The sequence below is a fragment of the Perognathus longimembris genome, chromosome 3 (genome assembly GCF_023159225.1).
Source record: "Perognathus longimembris pacificus isolate PPM17 chromosome 3, ASM2315922v1, whole genome shotgun sequence".
Taxonomy (NCBI): Eukaryota; Metazoa; Chordata; class Mammalia; order Rodentia; family Heteromyidae; genus Perognathus; species Perognathus longimembris.
Genome location: NC_063163.1, coordinates 82,054,746 through 82,070,045, shown reverse-complemented (window position 1 = coordinate 82,070,045; position 15,300 = coordinate 82,054,746). Strand labels below are relative to the sequence as shown.

Here is a 15,300-nt window from a genome sequence, read left to right as displayed (position 1 = left end):
CTGCTGCTGGAACCTCATTGCTCCACTGGGGCTCTGCTATGATGAACCAAACATCCTGGAGGGCCTGGGAGGTTTCCACAAACAAGGCACCAGAGGGCACTGCCCCTTGTGGAGTGCACACTCCACTGACGTCACCTTCTAGCGGGGACTGAGAAGAGGAAGAAAAAGATGTGAGCACGGGACTCCCTGGTTCTGAAGCCTGCGTGATTCTGGAAGAATCCCAGGATCCAGCCCATTTCCCCCAGAGAGTTACAAGTTCCTGGGACTGTCGATGGAGCATTAGGTAAAAATGAGCCCAGAAAGCCATGTCCTTTGAGGGAGTCACAGAGTTTCCCCCTCTGTCCTTACAGCTCTCTCCCTGAGCTAATGGTGTGGATAGGGGTTCCTCCAGAAAATGGGAGACCCAGGGAGCTGGAGCTCCCAGAGGGTGAGGGACCTGCCACTGCCTACCAGAGTGGAGGGAAGAAACTTGGCATTTGGTAGTAGACAGGTCCTGGTGCTGCCAGTGTCACATTCAGACACCTGCTTCTGTCCCCTGAGCCCCAGAACACAGGGTGATGTCACCATTGCCCTGGGCTGTTGGTTTTGAGGATTAATGATGGGACTTCCCCGTGTGAAAGCTTTAAGAAGATGGCACCAACAGGATCTCAGATCATCAGTCTGAGAACTGAGGTGCCGGAGTGTGGATGTACAATCCCAGTGCCCAGTACACATTGCTGGTGGTCACAAAAGCCCACTGTCAGGCACACACCCCTGCGGAGCTCAAGGAAAGCTTCCAGATTCTCAGTGGTGGAATGAGGTTGGATGAAACAAATGATACTGTCAATAGGGGTTCATATAAGGAATGGTGACATTTACTTCCCAGAAAACGTATTCTTATTTTTTTAAGATAAGATCTTGAATATGTGGATAGCACATTTTTTAAGTCATTTGACAACAAAAATATAAAATAAAAAGATAGCAGCAATGAGAACGTTCTCTCTGGGATAAAATAAAGGAAATAAAATAAAATGATAGCAGCCATGAGAACTTTCTCTTAGGTTCCTGGGACATCTATTATTTACACACACACACACACACACACACACACACACACACACACACCAGGGACTCTCCTTTCATTCTGGCCCCGTATTTCAACCCAGCTGGTGACAGCCTATGACATGTCCTAACCACTTTCCACCTGTGTTATCTGAGTTCCCACCAGGTGGCCGCGTCAGCAGAGCAGGCCAGCAGCTGCCTCCCTTCTCACCTTCCCCAAATGGAAAGCTAGGCTGACCCAGAAAGGCAGCTGGAGCCTTGGGGGAAGGGAGGGGGGAACCGGTCATGTGGACCACATCATTCTATTCTGCCCCGATTCTTACCATGGGCTCCAAGTCCACTCAGACTGTGTGACTCTGGGGCAGGTGGCTTTGCATCCATGGCTCTATGCTGTCATGAATTAGAACTGTAGACATGGAGTCAGTGGTTCATAAATGCGGGCTGTGACCCTGCTTCTTCAGAAGCAGCATGACAAGCCTAGGAAGCTCATCTACATGCATGCAACTCCATAGCTACCATAGCACCACCTCCAACCCACACTGCCCTCCCCCCATACACACATGTGATGCACACACATGTGCACATGGGAGGACTCGGTTAACTCCACCACACCACACCACACCCACTCAAGGACCTTACCCCAGTCCCTGCCTGGTGGAAGGCAGCTCAGAATTCTCCTGTGTGTCATTGACGCTGGCTTCCAACTCATCCAGCCCCACCCAGCTGTAATTACAGAGAGAATGGAAGATTCTAGGCCCAACATGATGACAGCTGGAAGCTTCCAGCCTGGTGAAGTCATCCCAGATCTTTGGGCAGTGTGGCCATCTGGATCATTTCTTACAGAGGGAGCATGGGTATTTGCATTGGAGAAAAGACTAGGGGTCACTTAGCCACCCACTCAGACATTCTTGTGGGACCCACAAGAACCCATGTTTCCACTTGGGCTCTACCTGTGCGCCAGGCCAAGGTTCTGCACCTGTTCTCTACCTGCACCATGGGTGCTAATCAAGTCTTGCAAGAGGGTAATGCAATACCCACAGCAGTTCATAAAGGAAGCAGAGACTTAGGGTAGTTGGGGGCTACTTTTGTCCCTATCCTTATTTTTAGCCAACTACCTCATAGAGAGCACTGCCTCTGATCAACATGACTTCCCTACTCATGACTCATCACATTCCTCAACACTCTCGTTCCACCTCCATTAGGTGAAGAATCTTTTGGGGCCTGGGTTTCAGAACTGATTTTCCGCCTACCTGCAGAGAGTATGTTGGGTCCTTAGCATTGTTAACAGCTTTAATAGGCCAGGGTGTGGTAGCACACACCTGTAATCCCAGCGCTGGAGATGGAGAGGCTGAGGCAAGAGGATTGTGAGTTCCAGGTCAGCAAGAGCCGGTCACAAAACTAAAACTAGACAAAAACAAAACAATCAGAATGAAATAAAGCATTGGCCTGCAGTGCTTCCAAGCCATTTCCTCATCTGTAAAAATAAAATAGGGGCAATCCTTACGAGGCTGGACTGTCATGATTTGATATTTGTAAAGCCCCATTCAGAGCAGGGCCCAATTCACAACAAGCATTATGCAACCGATAGGTAGAAGTAGAGACATACAAGCACAGATCCCCCTGTGCCAAGGGCTGCCTGAGAGGGGCCTCCTGCTCTTCTCTCAGGCCCATTACACAGAGGGGAAAGCGACTCAGAGATGTCCAGGGATTCACGTCACAGTTGGTTCCTGAACTTTCCTTGAGGTTTCTCAGTGTGTTTTCTGAGGACATCCTGTTTTACAAAACAGCAAGTCAGTTTAGCAACACTCTCCATCCTAGATGCATTGTCATCTTCCATATCTGATGGGTTACTCATTTCCACCCCCCCACATCCTCCATCCCCATCCTCCATCCCCATCCTCCATCCTCATCCTCCACCCCTCCCCCTCCTCATCCCCTCCCACCCCAGCTCACCTTATCTCTCTAGTCATTCTTTAGCCAGAATCCTCTTCGTTGGCATAGCCAAAAAATACTTGTTTTCTTCTTGATTGGAACCCATACAGTTTAGCTCTTGGCTCTTTGACTTTTTAAAAACTTTTATTTATTTAGGTCATGGGGCTTGAACTTCAAATACTTATTTGTTTGTTTGTTTCAGTCATGGGGCTTGAACTCTGGCCCTGGGCCCTGTCCCTGAGTTCTTTTGCTCAAGGCTAATGCTCTGCCACTTTGAGTCACGGGGTCACTTCTGATTTTCTGGTTCACTGGAGATAAGAGACTCACAGACTTTTTTTTTGCCCTGGCTGGTTTTGAACCTCAATCCTCAGATCTCAGCCTCCTGAGATTCTGGGGTTACAGGCATGGGCCTCAGGTACCTGGCTGGCCCATTGCTTTGCTTCCATCCATTGACATCCTCCCCAGCCCCCCAACCTGCCTCTGGATTATAATTTCTCACTTGCCTTACATGGTTCTGGTGCTAAATCAATGTCGTCCCCCACCTCGCCCCAATCCCAGTAGTTACTACAATCACCTCAGCAGCCCCTTTGCCACAATTTACCCAGCATGTGGACATTAATCTTGCTTTAAAAAAAAAATCTGTCTACCATTCTCAGAGGCTCGTGAGTGTGAGCCTCTGTGAGCCAGGACTCTAATTTAAGGCCTCCAGATCAGCTGAGCTTTGTGTCTTTCTTCTTCTCCCAGAGTGTGTGGGGGGTGGGGGTGGAGAGGAAGGCAGGATGCAGCAAGGCCAGTGGGGAAGGTATTTCCAGAGGGTGACATGAGCCCTAGGCGAGGCAGAGGGTTATTAATAGCTGGGCTTTAGTGCCCAGCTTTGGTAGGACGCTCCTCCTCCAGCAGGGCAGGGAGGCAACCGAGGGGAGGAGCCAGCAGAGCAGCTGCGGGGAGGGAGAGACTGTGTCCAGAGAGGCCAGGGCTGGACAAGAAGCCAGCCATGGCCCCTCCCACCCCCCTGCCCACCCTCTGTCCACCCCCCTTCCTGGCCTCAGAGCTCAGCTGCCCCTCTCAGCGGATTCTCTGGGGCTGGTTCATCACCTTGGAATACTCCAGTGACAGGAGGTGCCTGCAGAACCCGCCTCCAGCCCCCAGCAGCAAATAAATAGAAGGCTCCCAGCCCAGAAGCCAGGAGAAGTTTCTAGGCGCTCGTCCCCAAAGGTTATTAAGCTTCTGGCTCCTCTGTCTGCCGACCTCCACATCTCTGGCTGGGAGCCTGGGCGTCCAGTGGCTTGCTGATCATTGCTGAAGCAGCTTGAAGAGCAGTGGGGTCCTCTGGGTGCTGTTGAACTCACTGGGGGTCATTTTTAGGGGGTCCCCAGCCCCCCAACGTGGCGTGAACTGCCTTTGTGTGACGTGGATGTTTCTGCCAGAAGAGCAGCATTTCCTCATCTGGAACACTCGGCTCTGAAAGCCATCTTTACCTGTGACCTTGGGCAGGCAGCGAGCCTCGATTTCCCCTCTGAGCTCAGCAGTCATCATGGCTGACGGTCAGATCCCTTTCTCCTGCCACTACCCGAGCCGACTGCGCCGAGACCCCTTCCGGGACTCGCCCCTATCCTCCCGCCTCCTGGACGATGGCTTTGGCGTGGACCCCTTCCCCGATGACCTCACAGCCCCCTGGCCCGACTGGGCTCTGCCACGGCTCTCCTCCGCCTGGCCCGGGACCCTGAGGTCAGGAATGGTGCCTCGGGGGCCCACCGCCACCGCGAGATTCGGGGTGCCTGCAGAGGGCAGGAGCCCCCCACCCTTCCCCGGGGAGCCATGGAAAGTGTGCGTCAATGTGCACAGCTTCAAGCCCGAGGAGCTGATGGTGAAGACCAAGGATGGCTACGTGGAGGTGTCTGGTGAGTGGAGGGATGGGTGCAGGGACAGGCGATGGGCAGGCCTTGGCCCTGGAGAGCACCCCAACAAAGCTCCCTCAGAGGAGACTGTGTGACAGGCTGCATGACACACAGGTGACTTCAGAGCTCAAGAATGCAGCCCACAAAGTTATCTTCTTTGAAAAAGCTTTCCTCTCTGGCCTGCTCTCTGTCTGGGGAGTCTTCACTTGACACAGAGGCTGGGGCCTGGGGTGCTATGTCCACACCAGATGGGGCAGGAAAATAGAACTAGAGATGATTGCATGGGGGGAGGTGGGCATTAAGCAGATTGAAAAGACAAAGAAGAAATAGAGGTTATTACACTCTGGTGTCGCAACCCAGGTCTGGGGTGGGGGGTGATTTTAATCATCAGCCTCAGTCCCCAACAACCCCGTCCCTTCACCCTGCAGAAGGAAACTGAGGCCGCAGAGCAGCAGCACCCCTGAGAGCTTAACCATCTGCCAGGTGTGGGTAAATGCCTCAGTTTCTCCAACAGCCCATTGGGGTGGGTCCTGTTTAGCTCTCCCTTTTTTAATAGCACGAGGGGAAATTGAGGCACAGGGTGGTGAATATAATCTACTCAAAGCTACCACAGTTTCCAAAACCAAGGCTGTCTGACAATCAGAAAAGAAGTGATCTCTCTCTTTTTTTTTTTGAGCCAAGATTCTGAGTTCAAATTCTTTTATTCCTTCTCCAAACTAATCTCCCCACCCCCCCCCTCCCCCAGTAACAAGGGTGTCTAGCCCCGTTGTGCATTTGAGGAGGCTAAGGAAGGCCCAGGGGAGATGGGTCCAAGGTTATCCCATGAGTCAGCAAGACCTGAATAGCACTTAGACCTGGGCCCAGATCCTCGGAGGGGGGAGAGCTCCACCGTCCATGAAGCCCATGCTTTTCCTTCCCTACCAATTAACCCTCCATTAAGGAGAGTGTGTTCCTGGCAGAGGCCTGTCGGCCGGGAAATCAATAAAAGCCATGGTAAATAGTGGCCGGGTAGGGAGAGGCAGCAGCAGGCTGGGGAGGCGCCAAGGGCTTCAACGCTGTTCCTGGCAGCACGATGAACACCAGGACAATGTGTATCGTTCTGATGCGGGGTGTAGAGGCTACGTGTTGGTCAGGGGGTGCTCGGCAGGGCTGCCCAAAATTGGCTGTGTAGCCAGGCACCAGTTCCAAAGAAACCAGCTCGACCACTAAGACACAGGATGTAAACCGATTTCACTTCTCCGATTTCACTTCTGTGTGTTTTTTGATGTGGAAATCCGGGATTCAAGTGGCTGCACAATGTGGAATGTGAGGAGTGGGAATTGTTCATTGTTTTGTGTGTGTGTGTGTGTGTGTGTGTGTGTGTGTGTGTGTGTGTGTCCAGGAAGGTCCCAACTGATCATAGATAGCTACTCCTTTGACACACAAGTTCAAATCCCAGGATGGCTATTCATTAGCTAGAGCAATGTGTACAGACTAAGTCTTCACCACACCATGCCTCAGTTTCCTCATCTGTAAAATGAGAATTGTAATTATCCCCAGCCTGTCTGGTGGCCTGCAGGGTTAATCACAGGCCTGTCTCCACACTACCCTGGGGGTAGTTTGCCGTCTGCACACCTCTGTCCTGTCCTGCCTTTAATTATAGAGGCTCTCACAGAGACTGCCCAGCCCAGATCACTTCTGTGAAGGTGCTTTTATATTTTCATTTTATTTATTTATATTAGTGCTGGTCCTGGGGTTTGAACTCAGGGCCTGGGTACTTTCCTTCAGCTTTTTTGCTCAGGGCTCTTGCTCTCCCACTTGAGCTACAGTTCCATGTCTGTAGTTTTGCTGGTTAATTGAAGATAAGATTTCTCTTGCGTTTGTCTGCCTGGACTGGCTTCAAAGCACAACCTTCAGACGTCAGCCTCCAGTAGTTAAGATTACAGGCGTGAACCACCAGCACCTGCCTTACTTTATTGTTGTTGTTCCTATGATTATTGTTCCGTTGGCAGTGGAGGGGACAAAAGCCAAGATCTGGCCGGTAGGAGGCAAGTGCTGTACAGCTGGGCTCCACCCCAGCCCTGAAGGCACCGCGCCTACAGCCAGCTCCAGCCAATTACATTGCAGAGCCCCAGTTTTTGCAGCTGTAAAAATGGGTCTTTGAACTTAAATATGACCAAAATGCCCCACAAAGACTTTTAGATGCACAAGTTATGACCCCAGCTCCAAATCCCAGACCCCACATTTACTCAGAGTACCCCCAAGAGCTTCCCCTTTAGAGAAGAGGTTTAAAGAAGTGGACCCAGAGCCTGGCTCCATAGGAAAGCAGCTAGCAAGGGAAGTCAGAGCCGGCCCGCGCCTCGCCCGCATCTCACCGGAGTCGCATCCCGCACCACGTCCAGACAAACCTGCCCTCCCACCAGTATTTCTGTGCCAGGCCGCTGTGAAATGCACACTTGGGCTGGTTTACTGGACACTCATGGTATTTCCTAGGTGTGCCAGTAAAGCTCCTAACACCAGCGCCACCCATTTTACAGCTAAGGGAACTGAGGCCCAGAGAAACCTAAGTTACCTGCACCTCTCTTGCAGTAGCTGAGGCTCCATGACTGAGTCTACTTCCAATGGTTTTGTCCTGGTTAAAGCCCACTGTCTGCGGGGCCTCGGCTTTACGACTGGGAAAGCGGGATTTGGTAACTAGTTGGTGAAGGATACACCCCACAGTGTTGTTAAGATACCCAAGAAATGGATTAAGAGGAGTCTAGAGATTTAGAAGGTTCCAGATGAAATAAAATCTGGAGCAGGTCCCCTCCCTTCGGGAGTTATCAGAGCCTTTGATTTGTCAATGCAATTTAGGAACCAGGCAGGCCCATTTATCTGACCACGGGAGGAGGAGGAGATTTCCACAGCCCATGATCTCCCATCTCCCCACTCCCCCCACCGCCGCGCCCGTCCCTACCCTGTGGCTACCAGCCAAGAAATGTTCCTTCTGTGAGGGCGCCGCCAGACATGGGCTAAAAAGCCCCAAGGCCTGATTCCTGCCCCTCTTCCTTAATCCAGGGGCCTCTGCTTGCCCCAGAAACACCACCTTCTCCCTCTGCTGGGGCTGATCATGTGTCCCCAGCACCTGCACCAGCTTCCGGTGGGGACTTGGCTCCAAGCCACCTAGGTACAGATATCGCCCCTTTCCCAGAGCGTCTTTGGGGGTCTTTCTTTGCAAATCATGATCCGCTCCTCCCTTTTTTTGTTTTTGTCTTATTAAGTAGTTGTACAAAGACGTCTCTTCCATAAGTTAGGTGATAAGTACAATGTTTCATGAGCCATGTTGGGGTTTTGTTGTTGTTTTTTAACCCTTTCTTTATATAGGTCCCAGAGCACATTATTGTTTTTTTTTTAAAATTGGTATATGTTAAATTGAACATGGCAACAGATTTCATCTGTGTGTGTGTGTGTGTGTGTGTGTGTGTGTGTGTGTGTGTGTGTGTGGGACATGAACTCAGGGCCTGGGTGCTGTCTTTGAGCTTGCTTGCTCAAGGCTGGTGTTCTACCACTTGAGCTACACAGCTCCACTTCTGGCCTTGTTGGCTGGTTCATTGGAGATAAGAGTCTCACAGACTTTCCTTCCCCAGCTGGCTTTGAACTGTGATCCTCAGATCTCAGCCTCCTGAGTAGCTGGGATTCCACACAGGAGCCATGGTCTCCGGGCAGATTTTGCAGTCATATTTCTATACAAGCACAAAATGTGCCTGTATCATATCCACCCCCTCTATAATTCTTTGTTAGGCAGTTTTTCCTCTTTACAAATTAAATAGACAATGTAGGTTGGGAAGCTAATAAGAAAGGCAGAATCGCTGGCCATGGGGCAATGACTGCTGACTCCTGGGGGGCTGGGCCCAGCCTTTCTCTAAATATCAAAGTAAACCACAAGTGTCCTGCATCCATCTTCACTCAGCAATTTACACTTTACAAGGTGAGCGGTGACTCATTCCCATCTACAAAGGCCAAGGAAGAATTGACTGAGGCTCAGAAGAGGGAGGAGATGGGCCAGGAAATGGCAGAGCAGGGCTGCGAGTCTAAACCCTGTTTGTTTCTGAATCTTCACTCCGTCCCTTCCAAGCTGGGTGATGCTGGACATGCCAGTCAACCTCTCTGATGTCATTTTCTCCATCCATTATTGGGTGCTCCCTAAACTCATTATGGAACTCAAGGACTGGATCTAGGGGTGGTGCTTAGAGCAGTGGCAGACACCAAGAATTCAGAAGCTCCTTGACTTGGGGTAAGATTATTACCCCTTTACCTCCCCCCTGCCATAAAAACAACTATCATAAAGGAAAAACATTCCAAGTTCAAAATACATTCCGTAGTCCTGGCTTACTGAACATAGCCCAGCCTACCTTCAACAGTTGGGCAAAACCACCTAACACTAAGTGTGTGTGTGTGTGTGTGTGTGTGTGTGTGTGTGTGTGTGTGCCTTGTCCTTAGGGCTTGAACTCACAGGCTGAGCACTGTCTCTGAGCTTTTTCACTCAAGGCTATATAGCACTTTACCACTTGAGCCACAGCTCCCCTTCTGGCATTTTTGGTAGTTCACAGGGAGTAAACAGTCTCATCAGCTTTCTTGTCCAAGCTGACTTTGAACCACGATCCTCAGATCTCAGCCTCCTGAGTAGCTGGGATGACAGGGGTGAGCCAGGCACCTGGCACAAAGTCTATATTTAAATAATGTGCTGCCTATTTCGTGTAATGTATTGGGTACTGTCCTGGATGTATAAACTTGAAAAATAGAGGCATTAGAAGTCCTGGAGAAAATTTGTTATTCTAATCCTGCTTCCTCCTCTCCCTCCATTATGAGTTTCACAGAAGAGCTGAGTCAGAGGCCCTGGGGCAGGAGGCCACTAGGCCCCGGCCTTGGGGAGGGGACCAGGGAACACAGTGCCCTCTAGGCCCTGGCCTTGTGGGTGGGGACCAGGGAACACAGTGCCCTCTTGGCCACAGCCTGTATTATAGACAGGGAGCTGATGTCTCCGAGTTGGCAGAAAAACCTTTTGGAGTGACAGCACATTCACAGAACAGGTCCAGGCTGCCAGAAGCTTCTGTTTAAAAATGAATCCTGTCGATGCAGCCCGTCCTCCTTGCCAGGGAGCTGGAGTGGGCCCCTCCTCCTCCCTGCAATGGAGGGGTAAACAGAGGCAGGCTTTCCTGAAGGCCTTTTAGCAAGGGACCAAGGCTTGGAGAGTCTAAGATGGGGCAGTGATGCATGCCTGTAATCCCAACTATTCAGTTTGCAGAGGCAGGAGTTCCAGGCCACCCCAGGCAAAGGGAGCAAGACCCTGTCTCAAAGCAAAATAAAAACAAAAGGGCTGGGAGCTTCGATCAAGTTCTAGAGTGCTTGCTGAGTGTGTATGAGGTCCTGGGTTCAATCTTCAGTACTGAAAGAAGAAGAAAAAAAAAAGGACAAGGAAGAATAATTGGGTGGGCGGATGAATAAATAGATGAGTGGATGGATGGAAGGATAATTGGGTGGGTAGATGGATGGGTGGATGGATAGATAAATGGATGAGTGGATGGATAAATGGATGGATAGATGGGTGGATGGATAATTATTGGGTGGGCGGATGGGTAAATGGATGGATGGATATTTGGGTGGATGGATGGATGGGTGGATGGATAGATAAATGGATGAGTGGATGGACGGATGGATGGATAATTGGGTGGGTGGATGGGTAAATGGATGGATGGATGGATGACTGGACTGGGGGGTGTGGGAGGGAGGGAGGTCCACAGTAGGTACAGGGAGGACCTTCCCAGTGTTGGAAATCCAGTCAGTGCCCTAAAGTAGGAGGCTGGGTAAATGCACTACAGTATTCCATATTCCCGCAATAGATGATAAGGCAGCCACTAAACTCATGTTGTCAAAGAATATTTAGCAACATGTAAAAAATAATTGTAATGTGTTAAGCAAGAGAAAAAAAACAGGTTTAAAGCCTAGGTCATGGAATGGTCCCATGTGGTAAGATTTTGTAATATACATGTATACTATATAACAAGGATGTTGCGGTTCTTTCCTAGTTTTGTTTTTGCCAGTACTTGGATTTGAACTCAGAGTCCTGTGCTTCCTTTGCTGATGCTGTGCTATTTGAGCCACACCTCCAGTCTGACCTTTTTGCTGGGCATCTTGAGGATGGGTCTCTGAAGGGCTTTTCTTTCTCTGTTCTCCAGATCTCAGACTCCTGAGTAGCTAGGATTACAGTTGTGAGCCACCAGTGCTGGGGTTACAGCTGTGTGCCATTGCCCTGGCTTATTGGTGCATTTCTGAGAAACACTGAACAAAATGTCTGAAACATTTTTTTAATGTTATTTGTGGCTTTCCCAGGGGAGCGAGACTATAGGTGATTTTGATTTTCTTGTAAGCTTATTTCCAACATTTTCTAACATACATATGCATGGATTTTGCAATCAGAGAAAGTTACTAAGGGAATAATTAATAATTTTTAAAAAGTAATTAGGAATGCAATCACCTATAAACTGTCAGCTTAAAAAAATCAGGACTGCAAAAAGATAGTACATCTTCACAAGGTTATTTCAGGATTTCAAAGCTTCTCTGAACAGCCAGCCTCCTCCCCCCTTCCAAAGTGGGGCCCTGGACTGTGGAATGCGGCCCCACTTAGCAGAAGAGAGTGAAAAATGATCGGCTCTACCAGGCACTAATCCTGTTTGTTTAAAGAGAAATTGAAGCCACCTCTAGGAAAAAAAGAAAAGAAAAAGGATCCAGGTGCAGCTGCTCATGCCTGTACTCGCAGATACTCAGGAGGCAGAGAGCCAAAAGATGGACCACGCAAAAACTTAGCCAAACCCGCTGTGGTTCACTCCTGTCATCCTAGCTACTCGGGTGGCTGAGATCTGAGGATCACAGTTGGAAGCCAGCCCTGGCAGAAACTCCCTGAATCTGACCTCCAATTAACTACTCATATACTGGAAGTGACGCTGTGGCTCAAGGGGTAGAGCACTTGCCTTGAGTACACAGAGGCTTAGGGACAGAGCCCAGGCCCAGAGTTCAAGTGCCAGGATCAGCAAAAAAAACAAGCCCATTTGGACCTAGGCCTTGCTGTGATTTCATAGGAGGCTGGGGAATCCCCACCCACCTCTCCCAGAGCCTCCTACGGGCTTGGGGGAGAAGGGATAGTAGAACACAGGATGTCTACTCACATTTGGCCACCAACAAACAAACCACAGCTCAAGCCTCTTTCCTGCCTCTTCCTCTGAATTCAACCTCACAGGCAGCCAAAAGCTGGGCTCCCGGGCATGTCCACAAGGCAGGCCGGCCCGAGGCTCAGCCCCTGGGCGTCTAGATCACTGGGAAGTCACAGGGTGAGCTGAGGGTGGAGCTGAGGACAGGAGTCCAGTAGACACAGGAGGACTCGCAACACTGAGCAGGTGACTCGTCTCTCTTCCAGGCAAACATGAAGAGAAGCAGCACGAAGGCGGCATTGTTTCCAAGAATTTCACGAAGAAAATCCAGTGAGTGAACTTACAGGGTGGGTCTGGGGGAGGGCAATCTGAGGGGATGAGGGCCTGGGAACCTAAATGTGTGTGTGTGGTGGGGGGTGGGGGGGGGGAGAATGCCATAGAAAACCTGCAATAGGATCCCCCAAGGAGAGCCCAAAGCAAGCCTCCCTCCCATCAGTGTGGAGCCAGGGGGATATTAACAACTCCCCCCTACTGATTATGAGTATGAGATTATGATTTTGGCAGTCCTGAGATGTGAACACAGAGCCTGGGTACTGCCCATGAGCTTTTTTTGCTCAAGGCTAGATCTCTACCACTGAAGTTTCTAGAGGAGGCTCCAAGACCTTCACAGTTGGCTCACTGTGCCGAGGGAGCCCAGGATATTCCAATTCTGGCTCTCCCATTGGTCATGTGCCAGCAGTGTGACTTTGGGCAAAGCGGTTGCCCTCTCTGAACTTCATTTTCCTCCACTGTCCTTTGGAGACAGCAGCAGAACCTACCTGGCTGCATAACTGAGCAGTGGATGGTGGCTCAGAAGGTCCTAGGATCCATGATCTTTTTCTTACCATTTCCTTATCTTGTACTAATCAATGGCACCACAGGGACACCACTACAGTTGTGTCCTTACAATTGTAAATTTATTGAAGTGGGCTCATTATGCTGCTTTCATATGTGTGTGAAAATATACGCATATATATAAACATACATTTATGGAAATAGCATCTATTATATATATTATATGTATGTATGATGTATTACTCCCCATCACTCTCTCATTACCCGCTCCCTCCCCTGTTGCCCCCCTCAAACAGTCCCCATTTTACAATCATGTCATAATAATTATTATTGATGATAATGATGATGTCAAGACTCCACATTTAAGCAAAAACATTCACTATGGCTCAATATGATGATCTAAAATTTCTGCTGTTTTCCTGCAAACAGTATCATTTCATTCTTTTTCATGGCTACATAATGCTCTGCAGGGGTCCGCCCATCTGCCCATCCATCCTTAGACACCAAGGCTAACTCTATAACTCTACTGCTGTAGCATTTTGCTGTTTTCCAATGCAGATTCACATTCCAGCTCACAATGCCATACAAGTTTAATCTTATTATCTGCCCCGCCTTTTTCTTACAAATGAGAAAACAGCCCAGAGCAATTGTGTGAGCTCCCCAGATCTCACAGCTCAAAGGAGGCAGAGCCAGAGATGCAAACACCCTCCCCCCACCACACACAGATTGTATACCACGCCACCTCCCCCATGCCTGTACAACTGGCAAAGATGGGTTACAAATAAACACCTGTGTCTCGGGTGGATGGAGGAGTCACATCTCACATCTCTTTCCCCAGGCTTCCTGCTGAAGTGGACCCTGTGACCGTGTTTGCCTCGCTGTCTCCTGAGGGCCTGCTGATCATCGAGGCCCCTCAGGTCCCCCCATACGCGCCCTTTGGAGAGAACAGTTTCAACAACCAGCTTCCTCAAGACAGCCCTGAGGTCCCCTGCTCCTAAGACTCCAGCCTCTTCCTCCCCCTCACCCCAGGGCTTCTCTGACTCCAGATGACATCACTCTAGCGTCTCTCAGATTTCAGGGGGGAGAATGAATGGCCACAGTCCCTGCCTAGTGTAGTAATCGAGTTCTCCATCAGAGGGTGCAATTGGAAGGCCATGCTTGGTTGCTGTTAGGTCAAAGTAACTGGGAGTTTTGGTTGGTTTTTGTTTTGTCTTTTTAATTTTATTATTATTGTTTCGTTTTGTGCTCCCCCCTCCTTTCTTTACCTTTTCTATCAGGACGAAGATACTGCAGTGTCTGTAGTTGCAAAACTAAACAGATGGGGACTTGACATTTTACATTGCACCTTGCTCGGCATCTCGTGTACAGGGATTCTCCCCCTCCCCTCCTCTCTAGGGGCCTCCCCATCATGCAATTCGTGCACCAGGCTCTCATTCCCATGCAGTTTGGTTAATGGAGCCCATTGGCTGACTTCACAGTGTTTATTAGAGCCCTTGGCCTACAAAGGGCTCTAAATATTTCTATCTCCATGCAGGAACCATCCCGCAACCATGTAAAAGCAAACAGTGCCTTCCCTCCTCTTCCCTGATGTCTAGAGCATGCTTCTTCCCCTGCCCCAATGACTCTGGGAGCCCCTCAGTTGATAGTTAATTCTCTGGCTACGGTCCCCACTTTCTTCTGTCCCCTATGTCCAAGTCAGGATTTCTTTCTTTCTTTCTTTCTTTTTTTTTTTTTTTTTTTTTAAGCAGAGAGAGCTGTCTCCATACAGCTCTGCCAGGAACCAATCAAAGGCCAGATAAGCTGTTAGCCAGGCTAGCGATATTGTAAGGGTAGGAAGTGGATGTGTGTGTGTGTGTGTGTGTGTGTGTGTGTGTATGTCATTGTTGTTTGACTTATGCTGTTGTTTAGGACAAAAGAACAATAAATAAGAACCATGATCACAAAACAATAAAGGAGTTCGTGTTCTTAGCATTCGATGCTGTCTGTCTTTAATGAGTTCATATGTTGATTTTGGTGTTGGGAATGGGACTTTTTTCACTTGAGGTTGACACTCCACCACTTGAGCCACAGCTCCGTGTCCAGCTTTTTGGTGATTAATTGGAGATAAAAGTAGTTTCATGGCTTTTTTTGCCCAGGTGGCTTTGAACTGTAATCTTCAGAACTCAGCTTCCTAAGTAGCTAGGACCACAAGCGTGAGACACAGGGTTCATCTGACTCCATGCTTCCTTTCATGAGAAACGAGCTGCAGATCACCTAGATGCATTGCCTTAGTCAGGAGCAGGTGCCATGGCTTCTGATAGTGACGTTTATGGACAGTGGCTTATTGTCTAACAGCTATTATCTAACTTCACAAGAAGTTTAGAGTTGTTTGTTCAGATGTTCTACCAAGATCGCAGAGTATTTCCATTGGTTTCCTCTGCCCCATTAAGAAA

At 49.5% G+C, this 15,300-nt stretch overlaps 1 protein-coding gene across 1 annotated transcript; it reads left to right on the top strand.

The window, feature by feature from the left end:
- Positions 1 to 4,060: 4,060 nt before the first annotated feature.
- Hspb8 (heat shock protein family B (small) member 8) lies at positions 4,061 to 14,839 on the top strand. Its single transcript, XM_048342865.1, has 3 exons — positions 4,061 to 4,874; positions 12,301 to 12,364; positions 13,707 to 14,839. Exons 1-3 carry the CDS (start codon positions 4,508 to 4,510, stop codon positions 13,864 to 13,866), a joined length of 591 nt encoding a protein of 196 aa, XP_048198822.1. The 5' UTR covers positions 4,061 to 4,507; the 3' UTR covers positions 13,867 to 14,839.
- The last annotated feature ends 461 nt before the right edge of the window (positions 14,840 to 15,300 follow it).